This window comes from Dendronephthya gigantea, unplaced genomic scaffold, assembly GCF_004324835.1.
Source record: "Dendronephthya gigantea isolate DGI-Jeju-01 unplaced genomic scaffold, DenGig_1.0 000009F, whole genome shotgun sequence".
Lineage (NCBI taxonomy): Eukaryota > Metazoa > Cnidaria > Anthozoa > Malacalcyonacea > Nephtheidae > Dendronephthya > Dendronephthya gigantea.
Window position 1 is genome coordinate 1,143,120 of NW_021163019.1, and position 11,877 is coordinate 1,154,996.

At 39.5% G+C, this 11,877-nt stretch overlaps 4 protein-coding genes across 5 annotated transcripts; 2 read left to right on the top strand and 2 right to left on the bottom strand.

Moving 5' to 3' along the window:
• Positions 1-103: 103 nt before the first annotated feature.
• On the bottom strand, positions 104-3,017 carry LOC114517585 (katanin p60 ATPase-containing subunit A1-like). Its single transcript, XM_028537371.1, has 10 exons — positions 2,726-3,017; positions 2,431-2,603; positions 2,156-2,345; positions 1,917-2,041; positions 1,732-1,837; positions 1,420-1,578; positions 1,108-1,234; positions 857-985; positions 484-610; positions 104-372 (listed from the first exon to the last, which is right to left on the bottom strand). Exons 1-10 carry the CDS (start codon positions 2,879-2,881, stop codon positions 174-176), a joined length of 1,491 nt encoding a protein of 496 aa, XP_028393172.1. The 5' UTR covers positions 2,882-3,017; the 3' UTR covers positions 104-173.
• Positions 3,018-3,752: 735 nt separating this feature from the next.
• On the top strand, positions 3,753-11,773 carry LOC114517473 (nucleoporin Nup37-like). The gene is made up of 7 exons (XM_028537207.1): positions 3,753-4,039; positions 4,214-4,365; positions 10,164-10,273; positions 10,568-10,749; positions 10,831-10,881; positions 11,153-11,237; positions 11,389-11,773. Exons 1-7 carry the CDS (start codon positions 3,753-3,755, stop codon positions 11,500-11,502), a joined length of 981 nt encoding a protein of 326 aa, XP_028393008.1. The 3' UTR covers positions 11,503-11,773.
• On the bottom strand, positions 4,380-7,616 carry LOC114517471 (hydroxyethylthiazole kinase-like). Its single transcript, XM_028537203.1, has 3 exons — positions 7,203-7,616; positions 5,879-6,166; positions 4,380-5,777 (listed from the first exon to the last, which is right to left on the bottom strand). The coding sequence occupies exons 1-3, from the start codon at positions 7,378-7,380 to the stop codon at positions 5,362-5,364; spliced, it is 882 nt and encodes a 293-aa protein (XP_028393004.1). The 5' UTR covers positions 7,381-7,616; the 3' UTR covers positions 4,380-5,361.
• LOC114517472 lies at positions 6,788-9,854 on the top strand. Of its 2 annotated transcripts, none has more exons than XM_028537204.1 (5): positions 6,788-6,877; positions 7,702-8,041; positions 8,300-8,404; positions 8,824-9,048; positions 9,270-9,854. In XM_028537204.1, exons 2-5 carry the CDS (start codon positions 7,760-7,762, stop codon positions 9,489-9,491), a joined length of 834 nt encoding a protein of 277 aa, XP_028393005.1. In that variant the 5' UTR covers positions 6,788-6,877; positions 7,702-7,759; the 3' UTR covers positions 9,492-9,854. The 2 variants fall into 2 exon arrangements, with proteins under 2 accessions (XP_028393005.1, XP_028393007.1); XM_028537206.1 differs by lacking the exon at positions 6,788-6,877 and adding an exon at positions 7,344-7,413.
• Positions 11,774-11,877: the final 104 nt, after the last annotated feature.

The following is an 11,877-nucleotide window of genomic DNA, read 5'->3' on the forward strand; positions in this document are numbered from 1 at the left end:
CAGGTGGAATACACAATTCTCATCGAATGGGCTTCCCAGAACTAAACTTGGCATTTCAAACTCCAGATTTTTGTGAATTCAATATATTAGTTGATAAGGTCACACGTTAGAATTACAGAATTACTCAATATTCTACATATATCTATAATTATGACTTGTGGATGTCTAAACTCTTATTTAGATCCAAATTCCTCCATCCATTCTGCATACTTCTTAATATCTGCTTCTGAGACGGACTTTGAAACTTTCTTCAAAGCTTCTTTGAAATCGTCCATATTGACTGGCAGATCCAGCTCCTCTTTGGGCAGATTTCGGATCTGTTCCGGAGTGAGACCTTGAATACGTCTTCTCATTGACATCATCGATGCGTCCCTGAAAAAATGAAGAAAATGATAAATATACAGCCTTGCTCCAAACTCCAAAGTGAAGTTGGAACTCGTTCCAATCATCATCTACGGGGCACCCTATTATGGTATAGTGTACCTGCAGACATTAGTAATATCAGCACCACTATAACCATCCATGCTCTCGGCAACTTCCTCGAGGACAACATTTTCAGCAAGTGCGACATCACGGAGGCATATTTTCAACAGTTCAAGTCTCCCCTTGGCTAGATAAGAGAGACGTCAGATTGAGCATATAATGGGCAGGTATTGATACATTAAACCGGTAAATATTTTCTAATTGTATTTCAGAAGGGGATCATTGCTTTAATGAGTCATCAAATGTTCCTAAACCGGACTAATTTTGTGTCGACAGAATTCCCATTATGGATGTTTAGAAGAGGTAAAGCGGGGTGCTTAGGCTTAGTGGTACAGTGAGGACTGTATTTCTCTAGCTCTTAAACTTTGTCAACCTGTTGGCAGTGGAATGTATATTCGTTTTTCCAAACGTCTTCGTAAGGCTTCGTCTAAGTCCCAAGGAAAGTTCGTCGCTGCTAGGACCATCACCAGTTTCCCATCAGCAGAAGTGGCTCCGTCCACGCCTAGCGAGAAAATTAGAGCATTTCATTTCAAGACGAGAATCTTGGGGCAAATTTTGTCAGTGCAATGCAAAGACAGCAAGTGACGCATATAACCCGAAAGTCATAAAATCGGTCGTTCTTACCGTCCATTTGCACGAGAAGTTCCGACTTCACCCGACGACTGGCTTCGTGTTCATTCTCTGTACCGCGTCGACTGCAAATCGAGTCTATTTCATCGATAAACACTGTACTAGGAGCATAAAACCTCGCCTACAAGTAAAAACCAAAATAAACAGGATGTAAACTACACAGATTTAGCACAAGAACCAAGAACAATGTTTCTCCCAAATGGGCAGAATTCAGCAATTGGATTTATCTGTTTGTGTCTACAAAACTTTGTAACAGGCATTGCATGGAAGTTAAGCATGGGAATTTTGCTCTGGAGAACAGCTTACCATTTCAAAAAGTAACCTCACAAGTTTTTCAGATTCTCCGCGATATTTTGATGTCAAAGTTGAAGAGGAAACATTGAAGAAGGTTGTGCCACATTCTGTTGCCACAGCTTTCGCCAGCATTGTTTTACCAGTTCCTGGAGGTCCCACCATACACACACCCTAGGTTAGAAACATAAAAATATAGTCATCTCTCCTTGAGTACCAATAGCTAATCTAGGGCAGTGTCCATGTGGAGCTTCAAAAATACTGACTTTATTAAAATGTTTAATAGCATTATGGTTAATAATGGTTTAATGGTATATTGGTCATTACCTTCCATGGTCGTCGTAGTCCAGTAAAATACTGTGGCATCAACAATGGCAAGACAACAGCTTCTTCTAGAAGTCGTTTCGCTTCATCCAGTTCTGCAATGTCTGACCTTTAAGTAAGATTATTCAAAATCCACAATTCTGCACAATTGTTGTTAATTTATGTTACAGGAGTTATTTAGGCCATACCAATGGACATTTGGATTCCTTTGTAAAATATCTCTTTCCAATCCCTCAACAAGATCCTTGTCGTAGCCAGATGAATCAAATTTCTTTTCATCTTCTGAATCTTTTGACTCTGGTTTCTCTTCATCCTGAAATGCAAGTAGGTCAAATTGGAATCAGAGTTTTTGGACAAGCATCCATCTTAAGTTCAAGCAAATTTAAATGACTGCAGATGACTGCCACTGGAAGTTGGACATTGTTACCTTCTTTCCACGCCCACCACCACGATTGTCCCTCTCGTTCCTTGAGGGATTTTTGGATGCTGCGGGGGCTCCACGTCCACGTTCTGGCGGTTTGGCTTCAGACCTGCGGGAATTAGAAGGCTTCCGGGCAGCAGGTTTCGACAGAGCCTGTTCTTCTCTTCTTACTGGTCTCGGAGCTGGTCTCACATTCCTGGAAATGTTATCAGTGTATTATTTCAGGGAAGAAAAATGTTATGGAGTATATGACTCATATTATGCAATAAATATCCCCCCACCTTTTCTCTCGTTCAACCGGAGTGGGTGGAGGCCAGACCTCTGGATCTCTTGTCGGCTCTTCATATCCCCCTGCCCCACCATAATGGCGTGGGGTTGGGTCTTTCTTGAAATTGTTCAATGTTTTGTTCATGTCATTAACTTGTTCATATTCTTGTGCAAGCTCTTGACGAATCTTAAATTTTAAGCGAGATAAAAATTTAAACGAAGTGGATATTTGCAATGTCCAGATCTTACTAAGCAGCAGCTGAAATTCCCTATTTCTCAAAGAGGATAAACACAAACAATCTCTTCTACCTGATGCCATTTCTGCTTGCGTACAGGATCAACAATTCCTACAACGTACTTCTGTATCTGTTGTAAAACTCCTTGAAAATAAACCAAAGATGTATCGTAGTTACCAAGCAAGGCATATTCACGCGCCATTTTCACATTTTCTACTATTTCGTCCATGGTAAACGAATGTAAACAACCGCTAGACAATGCTATCGTGCTGGTTCAAGAAAAAGTACAGTTGTATTGGCGACAAAATTATTTTAAAACCGAAAATGAGGTTCAAAATATATAAACTCTTTGCAAACGAAAACAATTCAACGGTTCACCCGATTCGAACCATCCATCGGTCGGTTAGGGCGGAAAACTGTCAAGATTTTAAACAGACAAAGTTTTCTATTTGAATAAATTTAATTTTGAACGGTTCATTTAACCATAAATATCATGCAGTTTTACATTATTTTTATTACTACGGATATCTTTTTAGCATTGTTGGGTGCAAAAATGAATTTTTATAATTCATTTACGCTGACGGTTGGTAGCCGCCAAAAATGTCGCTGGTAGTAGTGAATTATAAATAAATTTTAAAATGTGCAAATAGATCAGGTATCTTCTCAAAAAAGCTTAAAACATAAACAGATAACGATGTAAAATCGACATAATATTCTACCAAGAGTTCAAAAACAATAATTGTATAAATTTGTATTTATTCCGCTATTTATTCGATGAGCATGTTTGACATCAGGGAAACTTACACCACGTTTTAAAAACTGCTGAGCAATTATGAGCCTTCGTGCAATATTTTAAAAATTTTGGTGGAAATTTTAAAATATTAGAAGGTTTGTGCAGTCAAAATTAGTATTTTACATTGTCTTTCTGAAATGCAAATAATTTGAACAACATATAGCAGAGTAAAGTGAGCTAAATTATGAAATGTAAAGCACCACTTTGGGTTGGCCAGAGCCCAGAGGTCCTACTTGCAAAATCTAAACTAAAATCTAAAATCTCAAAATGTAGATATTAACATCTTTTATTTCTAAACTTTTATAGGATGCCAACTGCAGGCAGAGCTAGTGCAAGCGAGGAGATAGAGAGTACATGTTACTTTCCCTGCACAGAAATAGTCAATGTGGTTGAGTTCAGTCCTTATCAGAACACTTCAAGATTGATCGCATATGGTGGAGATAACCGGATATGTGTTGGATCCTGTTTGTTTGACGATGAAAATTTACAGGATTTCCAATTTGAACACCAGGTTGATATATTACATGGTGCACGAGTGGAGGCCATCTCTTGGTCACCTCAGAGCTCGATTGACCAATACCCTGGGTTGTTGAGGTAAATTAAAACCGTATGTGGAGGAGTCTTGACTAATACATCCAACTTACCAAGCCTAGATTATAGTCTATTAATATATCTCATGTTTTAAAATTCCTCGGGGTATTCCTAGTTTTACCTTGATGTTAAATATTAATGTTGTTAATCATTATCCCTATGTATTGTACATGTTAGATTTTGTACTGCTGGTGGAGATAAAAAGTTAAGATGTTTTTCTGTTGATCTGAAAAATAACTCCACAGTTCAAATGTTGGATGGTCATGAAAGTTACATAAATGATTGTGTTTTCAATCCAATACAAGGCAGCGCCATTGCAAGTGTTGGTGGTATGTACATATATCATTAAAAAATATTAGTCTATTGAGGACCAAAGGAAATTAACAAGCAACTGTATATTTGCAAAATTAGGGTGAAAGGTAATGAATGGAATGAAAATTCCACAACTTCTACCCTAATTCTGCAAATACAAATCCTAAGCTGTACACTAGTTTAAGTCAAATAAACTTTTATTATGGGTTTATATTAACAAGTAAATTATCTATCAGTAAATTGTAATTGGATATCTTCATTCCATGCAATAGTGCCAGTAATTAGTAATCAAACTAATTAATGCATTGTAGGTTGACATCATACAGGGTATACTGAATAAGGATGAGAATACGCTCTTTTCCAGCCATTCTCTAAAAAACAATAATGAGCAAATATTTTCCCGCCATTTTCTACAGAATAATAATGAGCGTGCACTTTCCCCCGTTATTTTCTAGAGAATAATAATGAGCGTAGACTTTTTCCCGCCATTTTCAAAAAAATGTTAATGATTTTCTTGCCATTTTCTACAGAATAATAATCAATGAATAATAATGATCGTACACTTTTTCCCGCCATTTTCTAGACAATAACAACGAGCAAACATTTTCCCGATATTTCATACAGAATAATAATAAGTGTACGCTTTTTTCTCGCCATTTTCTACAAAATAATGTACGCCAGTGAACAAAATAATGGCGTTATGTACGGAAGTGCGGTTTGTATGCCTATGAGAGAATGTTCAATGCTTATAAGCAATTGTTTATATAAGCATTTGCAAGTGTTTATAAAACTTTTCATCAGGTGAAGCGAAAAGAGGTAGTTGGGTACATTTTACAGCACAACGCGAATAAATAAATATGGCCTTTATATGAAAACCCTGGCTACGGGGCATCGGGCAGGTTAGTGCTATGTCATGCAAAATAACAGAAATCGACCAAGAAACATGTATTTTATGACATGTCATTTGCTTCAATTTAAACTACTACTTTTTCTCCATATCAGTGAAAATTAAGTTATGAAAATTTGGCCATTTGTGACAAGGTTTCTGAACTGATGCTGCTATACGCATCAAGCATGTGCATTCTGGCACTACCGGGGCCTTTAACCGCTGGATCTTTAACAGCCAGTTCAGCTGCGATTCCAAACACGCTCAATGCGCATGCACAACTTTTCATCACGTGATCGACGTCTGTTGAATCGCCTAAACAAACAAATGCCGCCATAACAGCTGTCAACGCACACCCTGCTGCGGTGATCTTCGTCAGCACTGGATGGCCATTCGACACTGTGATCACCCTGCTGCCATCAGTCACGAAGTCGTCTTTTCCAGTTACCACGACAACACAGTGACACTCAAGGGCAAGGGCCTTGGCAGACCCAAGGGCGTGGTCGGAACTCTGGCTACTGTCAACCCCTTTTTGAGCACCATCTAGAAAAGATAATACAGCGTTAGACAAAATCTTGATCGGGGAAAGGAGAATGGAATCCAGGTACACAGTTCAACTATTACGTTGTATAAGTTATCCGTACCTGATGATTCAACATCGAGTCTTTTGCAAACACTTTTGGCCAGAGCCATAATCTCAGAAGCATTGCCTCTAATCGCTGTGGGTTTATAAGAAAGAGCCAGTTCGGTCGCAGTCTTTGTCCGCAAGCTGGTGGCACCCACGCCTACTGGATCCAACACCCATGGTTTCCCTAGTTCACGTGCCTTGGCTGCAACCTTGTGCATGGACCTGATCCACGGGACAGAGAGTGTTCCAATATTGATCAGCAATGCTGAGGCCAAACCAATAAACTCTTCTACTTCCTCTTCAGCTAGAAATGAATGCTTCATATTAGTAGGTTTTAACGTTTCTCTAAAGTGTTATACCGCTCTTATAGTCAGTGCGTCGTACGTGGAAGGATTGATCGTATCGTTTTATCTCAGTCTATCAGTCATGACCCTAAAACAAAATTGTCAAGAGGAATGGTTGGGGATGGAATGGATGAGAATATGGCAATAACAATGAATATGCAAATAGATCAGATCAAAAAATCGATAACAATCGAAAACGTGAATCTAAACAATACCATTGCTACGGGCAGAAAAACACGAAACGTCTAATTTGGTCTCCAAATTATTAGTATGTCACGTGCATTATTAGTATGTCACGTGCAAAAAAATACTAAAATACTGATGAACGTTTGAGCATCTTAATTTCAGCGAAGAGTCTCCATCCTCCCTCACCCTCAAGTAGTGAAACATTAAAGACCACGTCTGTTCAAGTTTTATTCTGAGCCAATATCTTACACTCGATCCAAGTCTCGCTCAGTTTGGATCTTGATCATCCAGTGAGTATTAAGAGATCAGTGTAAAGCTCAAAACAGCGAGGACGACTTAAAGGATGTTTTATTTTGTAAGTGGAAGCTGGGTCATAGTCTGTGAGTTGTTGAATTGCTTGTTCCACTTGCTCATTACTGGCGATTGTCGATCGAATGTCGAAAGAAGTCACCTAAGAAACAATTTGTGCTCATACCGGGTTACTGGTTAGTAGAAGTTTGACATTAATACCCCAGTTACAATATAGCTACCAGCCTACCAAGTCTGCAATCATGTCTGCTTTTCAACTTGCCCTACCGGCGCTGCCTACGAGTACATTGTGACTGATATATAATTTCACGTGCAAAACTAATCTTTAGCAGTTAAATATGCCGTGGTGATGCGAGTCGGGTGCCGTGTGATTGTGGCCCGCCACATGCAACAAATACGAATTTAATAAATTGTGACAAAGACATAGAAATTTCGACACCACACGTAAATATTGTGTAATCTTAGGATGCTAAGACAAGTTGTGTAGCATATATCACTCACCGTGTGCCATAGCGGGTGATGCTCCTATTGCAAGAAGAGTGTTTGCCATGATATCCATAGACACATAGTTTGTAATGCATTGAACAAGTGGACTATCTGTTCTTAGCTTTTGAAGTAGGCCGGCGCATTCATCACAAGAGACTGAGATTGGTTTGTTGTGATGTGTTGACCGAGACATGTTTCTGTGTAACGGAAGTATAGCGCTGCAAAGGTATAGCTTTTATACATTTGTTGATGTATGTGCAAGCGGAAGTAGATCTTAAGTTCAGGAAGCACCCCCTCCTCTGAACTGCTAAGGACGCATCGCAACGTCAGCTTGAGATGTTTTTCATCAGATATTAAAATGACCTCTGCCGCTCTGAAGCTCAAGTTCAAGAGAAATCTTCATATAAAAAGATACAACACATGATTTTTCATTGAACCGTTCTAGGACAGAAATCTTCTGGCCATGCCCATGATGAAATAACAAGTTTATGTTTATAATTTTGGTCCATTTCAGCCATCAGTAAATAACAACACCCCGTGGGAAGTAAATAAGAACACCCCGTGCGAAGTAAATGGAGAGGCTCCCCCCGGATACAATCACAGAACGGGAAATTACTAGTTTCCAAGAAGATGGGGCTATTTGTTTACGAGCTGTGTTCTGTCAGAAATGGGTTGATCTCTTGAGGAAGGGAATAGAGCACAATCGCCTCCATCCATCCGAAAAGACAAAACGCAAGGGTCACTCTCCTCTGTTTTTTCACGACTACGACAACTGGGAAGACATTCCGGAATACAAGGAATTTCTTCTCCACTCCCCAGTTGCAGAGGTAGCGGGACGACTTTCCCGGTCTGCGGTAAGGCAAATTGCCTCTTCTTTATGCAAGGGTGTAGACTTACCTTTTATATTAGGGAATATTGAAATTGGTTTAAATTTTGCGCATGGACAACATAGTTAAATTGATTTTCATTAAAAGTCATTACAATAACCCGTTATCATCCACTATCTTCGTGTCATAATCCCCGCTCGAGGTTTCCAGCGACCAAACCTGCCACATTTAACTAAATATTCTATAATCGATGAGTTATCTGACCGACGTTGTCAATTTTCCCAGAAAATCGCGCTGTATTCCAATCACGTTATCGTGAAAGACAGCGGGTCAACGGTGGAAACACCATGGCACCAAGATCAGGCTTACTATGAAGTCGATGGACAACAGGAAAGTATTGTTTTAAAAGGACTCTACCCATGGAAAACGAAACGATACATAACATGAATAGCATTGTTTTGCAATAATATATTACTGGCAAGCATGAATGAATCAGTTTGTCCTCTTTTTAGTTGCATTCACGCAGTGTTTTGGCTGAAGTTTTTGAGATTACTGTTGAAGTATCGTTACCGGAGTACATAAGAAATCGAGACATATATCAGAGTATTGAATGCCTTTGTATTCGTAGAAAAAGTTCAGCAAAATGCACCTATGATCAGCTTGTTGCATCAGCATCTGCATATATTGCTGCGTGATTCATGAAAAACCATCTGCATAACAGATCCTCCACCACACCTTCATTCATTTTCTCTGAAACCTAAACGTGTTGTGTGTGACACATACTTATGAAGAGAATTTTGTTATCATAGGTATGTTCCGTGTGGCTTCCTGTCGACCCACTCACAGAGCACACGTGTCTCCGTCTTGCGAAAGGTTCTCACAAGTCACCTAACTATTTCAAACCGGTTCACTTTAACGGCCCTCTATTCAGCCCTTACGAAATCAAACCTGGAAAAGAAGAGCAAGCGAAAGAGTTTCTGTCGCCAGATTTTGATGGAAACGACCAATACCAAATCCTATCCTGGAATATGGAGGTGGGTTCCCCATGGAAACATTAAAACATCCTTTCTGCTATTCAAGTCATCCGCTTCTCTGGCTATTCAGATGTCTCCATAACACATGCTAGAGTATAATTATACTCTAAAGAACGTTTTTATCCACATTTCCTTTGATTGAAATTAGTTTTGCGCGCGAACTTGTGCGGTTATTCACTCGGTTTTAGAAAGATAGCTGATCGCTATTCTTTGTGTTTTAGCCCGGAGACTGCATTGTTTTTCACATGAAAACGGTTCACAGTGCTCATGGTAACAACCTACAAACGCCGCATCGAGCCTTCTCCACAAGGTGGCTTGGTGACGACGCGGTCAAGGGTGAACGACCGTGGATGAATTTGCCACCAAGCACTCAGATGAATGGTTTAGTAAAAGGAGATAAACTCGTCGATTCTGGATCATTCCCCGTTGTTTGGAACGTGTAATGGAAATTTTTGCTGATTTCTGATCAATGGTTAATGGATTTGCTGTTTTGACTCATTCAGAACGGTTTTAAACGGGCTGGCCTTTTAACATAATATAGAGAAAAGAAAGCCTAAAAGGATAAAAATCATATACTAAAGGCTGTTAGAAGCCTAGAAAGGAGCGGTGCAATTTTTCTTTAAAACAGAGCGAGGTCTCCTCACATGAAAAGTATTCTGATTCAAGGGACATTAATTTTGACAGACAGTTCCGTCAAGGATAACCGAGCATGTACTTTAGGTGTTCACTTTAATAGTTTACCGAACCTATAATTAACATGAACAGTTTTCTGTACTTAGCATTTTCTGTACATTAAATGGAACAACAACTGCATTTTGCTTCTCATTTACTGCGCATGCGTGTCCTATCAACCGGCACAGCTTGTACCAACCTATTCTGTATGACGTCAACCCGATTTTGATCAGCTTGAAGACTAATTACTTGGATGGGGGGCAGTCTATTATCGCCCTAATTGGAATTTATACAAAAGAAATTTTCAGTGCTGTTTTCGAATGAAAATCATGAATAGTTGTCATTACCAGCTCTTGCAAGTATTCGAGCCAAACTGCTTCATATTTTACGTCAAGCTAAATCGTTTACATGACTTTTGTGAACTTATCTGGGTTCCTATATAGACGACCACACATGTCGTATTTGGGATGTTGAAAGTGGTCAAGAAACAGCTTTGTTGCGTCTAACATCCCCTGGTGTTTCAGTCAAGTGGATTCCAAATGAACCCAACAAGGTGTGTAACCGTTTAGGATGATATCTCCAACTTCCTAGACGGAGTAGTTAATAAAGAACTCTCTGAATGTAATTGTCATCAAACCTGGTTGAACAAAAGCCAAAAGAAAATAAGAACACTCCTGGATGTTTTGGCCTAAAGCAATGGTGGAAAGGAGTTTGTAAATTTAGAAGCATGCACTGTCTTGATTTGGGTTGAAACGTCGGGGCCTATTTTAGCCCGTCGCTCCTAAATCAAATTTTATTATCGCTCCATTCCAAAGGAAATCATTTGTCTTGTTTGATATTTAAATAGTTTTTGGTCGCGCAGAAGAATGGTACAATACGGATATACGATATTGTTAGCCAGCGCCCGTTCATGTCACTCAGCACTCTAACCTCACCGCTAAAGTGTGTTGATTGGTCGACCGCTAATCCAATCAGGATCGGGGGCGTTGTATCGAACGAGTGGGAGATTTGGGATATTTCTCAATACAGGTCGGTATTACAAATCTGTCGAATCGTTGAGTATAACATTCATTGTATTCATATTGAAAAGAAAATATCTTATATTTTCAGTTCGCCTCAAGCAAGCAAGGAAGCTCATGTTGAAGGCGCTGTTAACTTCAGGTAACTGATGCATTATCAGATTTTCTTCCTTTAGTCTTTACACACAGTTTGTTATACCTAGGTCTCCATGAGCACAGCACGTAATGTTTTGTATGCATGGCTCAGTTCTGTTGGTTGCGATAAGGGCAAGCACTGTCTCTCATTTCGTTCCAAACATTCTAGCGAATCCTTCAAAACTTAGGAGTTATCAATGCAAAGTTGAATCACAAAGATTTCAATTTTGTTAGCTAGCCTGTGGTCTAATGCAAGCAATTTCACCGTCTTACTATAGGTGGTGTAAGTTGACCGATGGAATATTTGCCACCACAGGACGTCCTGGAAACCAGATCAAAGTTTTCCAAGTCGGTCACCATAAGGTAAGCCATTGACACAACGTTTGCTCTAATCCTGTGAACCATTCTCATTTCCAAGACTTTTTGACCATACTGTGTGGTACCAGGTAACCTTGAAGCAGATGCATATATGCTTAGCAAATGGGAGCGATTTTAAAGTGGTAAATTCTTTCAGAACCCCGTGACTGCAAACTTAAAAGTTGGCGGAGGTTTGTCGTGGCACAGTCGACTTCCAATTTGCGCTGTCGGGGGTGACCACGCTGTACACTTATGGCGATTGGAACTTTAACTAACAAACATACACGAACCACAATGAGCTGTAATCGTACGAAACTAAAAATACCCTTACAGGTTCACATTTTTATATAAAGGGATGCTTGGGAGTCCCCCAGATGTTTTGCTTTAGCTTTTGGACGCTGAAATTCGGGCGTATGGCACGATTATAGGCCATTTTAGGTTTTTTTTAAACGGCAAAATCCTTAAGTTACAGAATCCAGATACATTGAGCGTACGAATTTCTTAAGAATTAAGAATTGCGAACAGTATATTGTGCGTTGGAATTTATTAGAAACCGAATGTATTAAAGTATGTCATGCAGTTGATTACTATCCGAATGCAAACATCCCATAGCTATGAATAAGCCTGAATCTCGAATTACTTGATA